General features: G+C 51.1%; 2 protein-coding genes across 2 annotated transcripts; both read right to left on the bottom strand.

Annotated features, from left to right (window-relative positions):
* H310_09676 (hypothetical protein) lies at window positions 1-1,151 on the bottom strand. The gene has a single exon (XM_008875823.1). The coding sequence runs from the start codon at window positions 1,130-1,132 to the stop codon at window positions 299-301; it is 834 nt and encodes a 277-aa protein (XP_008874045.1). The 5' UTR covers window positions 1,133-1,151; the 3' UTR covers window positions 1-298.
* A 1,697-nt stretch (window positions 1,152-2,848) lies between these two features.
* On the bottom strand, window positions 2,849-3,646 carry H310_09675 (hypothetical protein; the record flags this gene model as incomplete). Its single annotated transcript, XM_008875822.1, has 1 exon — window positions 2,849-3,646. The coding sequence occupies one exon, from the start codon at window positions 3,644-3,646 to the stop codon at window positions 2,849-2,851; it is 798 nt and encodes a 265-aa protein (XP_008874044.1).
* Window positions 3,647-3,801: the final 155 nt, after the last annotated feature.

Below are 3,801 nucleotides of genomic sequence, written 5' to 3'. Positions count from 1 at the left end.
GCATGCAGGTGATTCTGTACAGGTTTATGTCGTGTTACGCTATTCCAGCGTGAAGTCGTGGGACACGGTTATAAGTGCCCATTCAGAAACTCGAAGCAACTTTCGCAGCAAATGCAAACGAGTATTACCATTAAACCTTGTCCATTCGTCAATCTTGGTCCAAGGCAACGGAACATTGCACAACTCGGTGGCATAGTTGTCACATCATGTGGAGCCATAGTTGCGCTGTAGCAGTCGCAGTCATCCTTGGTGAAGTCGCGCAAGCAGCTGTCGGTGGATGCAAAGTTGCAGAAGCACTCTAGCAAAACTTGGGCGACATTTCTGGGGAGTGCTTCAAGTGCGACTCCTTGGAAACTCGAGCCATCGAGATACGACCAGTTAGTTTTGGCGACGTTGCCGGGGAATGCATCAAGTGCGGTTCGATGAAGTCACGAGCCATCGAGATACGACCGTACACTCCCGGCAATTCCTTTCTGGCACACTGGATGCCCCAGCTGGACAGGCCCACCAATATTTCCGTGCCGTTGATTTCCACAGTCATGGGTCCGCCAGAGTCGCCTTTGCACGCGTCTGCGCCGCCCTCGCCGCCCGCGCAGACCATGCTCTCGTCCACGACATAGCGAGACAACCACTTGGTGCATAGTTCGTCGCTAATCGTATCGACACCGACTTCCAACAACACGTTCGATTGTTCCCCATGAAACCTCGTGTATCCCCAACCACGGACGATCGTGGGGGTGCCCGCCACGACATTGTCGAACGAGACTTCCACAGGCGAGAACTTGGAGTCCCGTTCGAGGATCAAGATGGCAAAGTCGTACGATTCGGTGGTGCTGTTGTACTTGGTGTGGATGATATTCTCCTTGACCTTGATTTGTTCGCCGTCGCTCGTGCCGCTGAGGTAGTGCGACCCAATCGAGACGTAGTCGAGACCATTGTCCGTGCAGTGCGCCGCAGTCAGGACGACGTTGGGGGCGATCAAACTGCCGCCGCACTTGTTACGGTCATCCGCGGACGTTCGCAAGCCAACCACGTACGAGTGCTTCCCCTTGGCAGTTTCGACACCGCCGACAATTTCTGGTAGGGCGGCGGCGGTGGCGACGACGGCACACAGTGCAATGGCAACTTTCATGGGAGGAAGCGGAATGAAAAATGGCTTGACGAGAGCGCAACAAGAGGCGTAGAGGTACCCAGAGCTACGTTCATGAGATACACGTGAGACACCCCGATTTGATTCACCACGACTTCAAAGAGTTGGTGATTAGGTGACTGCTGCTCAGACGCAGCAGTCACCTAACGAACTCTGCCATGAGACAGATATCTTGACTAGTTCCCATCACAGATGGACATGGGCCACAATGGCCAACCCCATCCAAAAGTGGCATGGCCTGCACCTATGGCGTCACAACGTACGTTGAGAAATTTCATGACTGTTGGAAGGTCCATGCAACCATTGAGCAGAGCGGTAAAGAAGACCTGCGCCAATAATTCCATGTCCCAACGACACTGCCAAAGTAATATGCGATGGGGATCTCGACATGTCAGCGTTCGTTTCCTTCCTCGTAAGCCGATTCACTTTACCAACTCAGATTGGTTGTGACCACGCATCGAGTGCTTGGATGCAGCGTTGTTCGACTCCAGCGGTCTAAGAAGCTCTCGAGGGTCGTTTAGATGATTTACGGCAGATTCGCAGGCATGGCACTCCATTGAAACGATTGCAGAGGCTGTAAGGTCTGCGATCCAGAGAAAGTTGTTCGACGAGACTCCTCGTGCCAAGACAATGGCAGCCTGACTCTTATATCCAAACCGGGATGGTCCATGGGCAACGATCACAGCTAGGTGACGAGCATACTCCACGAATGCAGAAATAGAATGGAGTAGCTACGTCATGAATGTCTCTACGCCCCTCTGCACCCCTTGTCATCTCTTCAACTCATTTCTCCGTCGGCTTCCAACCATGAAAGTTGCCATTGTGTACCGTCCTCGACACCACCGCCGCCTCACAACTAGAAATTCTAGGCGGCAACGAAACTGCTGCCAAGGGAATGCACATGTACGTGACTGGTGTGAGATCGGCTTCGGGTAGAAATCAGCGGCTGTAAATTATTGTTTTCTACACAAGTTGATAGCAATCGTGCAACGTACGTTGTATTGAAATTTTTGTGAACAGCTCCCTGAATTTGGTGGGCTCACGCTGGTTTCCAGAGTGACCAATAGGGCATTTACCGTTGGTCGGCGACAGACACGTGTAGAAAGGAGGCTCGTTCCTTGTACAATTGATACTGCCACGATACAAGGTGCATGCGATTTCAAGCAGTCACCCAAGGTGCAATCGTCGCAGTTGTCGCCATCACTTTCATTTTCAGTCTCCGAAGAAGAAGTAGATCCAGTCGCATGCTTGTCGACGGAGTCCAAGTAGGCGGTCATATCCACATCTTTGCGATCTGTATCGTCAATGCAGTCGAAAATCATACCGCTTGGTAGGCGGTCAAATTCACGGTCTACTGTAGGAGCTCGAGCACATCAGGGAACTATGGCGATGCATCGTACAGTCGCCAAACACTTAGTATCAATTCATTTCGATCGATTATATCACTGTGATACGGCGGCGTAAAGACGTCTTTGTGGCCGCGGTCCGTGGCCATCTGCGCGATGACAGTTACAATAGACCACTCAACCAATTATTGGGTCACTGGCGCAACGTGTTGTAACTTTGGAAATCACGAAGTGACTTCGAAATTCATTTCATGCAAAAATGTGCGATGAGCTATTTCGTACTACCTAACTATTGCGAGCGGAATTTCAATAGTATAGTAAGATTAAGACGACAGAATCTTAATAAAATAGATTAATCGTTTATCCGCATGTGGCCCAACAAGTCTGCAACCTCTTCTAATCTTTCCTCTTCCTCAAGCCTCGTGGACATCATATCTAATGCCATCTCGTCTTCACAGCTCGTTTTACTGCGAGGAATCTTATACCTATTGTCACCTCCGCAGTCAATAATATTCATAACACGACGCAAGGTAGCGAATGTCCTTTCCAGTGTCGACGGCGCCAACAGATCGAACGCGGACTTCACAGCGGCAATGAGCTCGTCCATCGTCTGGCACTCTAGCGACTGTTGAAGGGCTTGAATAGAGTTGAAAAACCCCAGGTCTAAAACGTTTAGAACTGGGGACTTTGGTGGCTGGTTCAGTATTCGAATGTCCCAGCCACCAACACACGCAGCAGCAGCAAATGCAGCATCTTCAGGCGATATATGGGGGCGCGCGTTGTCTTGTTGCAGGTACACTAGTTCATTCGCCGTTGGCCATTTCTCCTTGATCGCTGGCAAAACTTTGTTTACGAGTAAATCGCGGTAGACATCGCGCGTCACATTGACGCACCGCAGCACCACTGTTCCTGCCGGCCTGTTTACGCTGCTTCGGGCGGCCGTCGTTCGCTCCACGATTTCCCAGCAACCAACCTTCCCGTCCCATCCTGGTCGGGGCCTCGCGACGGCAACCAGAAAAATCACCTTGGTGATATGCGCCTTGGACTGGATGTATCGCGGCAGAATTGTCTCGTCGTGCCATACGAGGAATCGACGACGAAGCTTTGTCAGGTAGAACCATTTCTCGTTCAAATGCACCACGTTGGCCATGTCATGATCACGGCCATGTGGTGCATTTGAACGAAATTGGGCACAAAAGTCGCGGCGGGCCAACTTCTGCTCGGCCGTGAGATGAGGCCTTGTCCAACTTGATCGTCTTGTCATCCACTTCTTCTTGACAAAGGTCCACAAGACGTACAAAGAGA

This window comes from Aphanomyces invadans, assembly GCF_000520115.1.
Source record: "Aphanomyces invadans strain NJM9701 unplaced genomic scaffold supercont1.22, whole genome shotgun sequence".
Classification (NCBI taxonomy): domain Eukaryota; phylum Oomycota; class Saprolegniomycetes; order Saprolegniales; family Verrucalvaceae; genus Aphanomyces; species Aphanomyces invadans.
Note: the sequence above shows the minus strand (reverse complement) of the source record. Positions and strands in the feature narration are given on the sequence as shown.

What these genes read in the sequence shown, in the direction of transcription:
- H310_09676 (XM_008875823.1), bottom strand. Translation starts at nt 1,132, where the DNA reads ATGAAAGTTGCCATTGCACTGTGTGCCGTCGTCGCCACCGCCGCCGCC.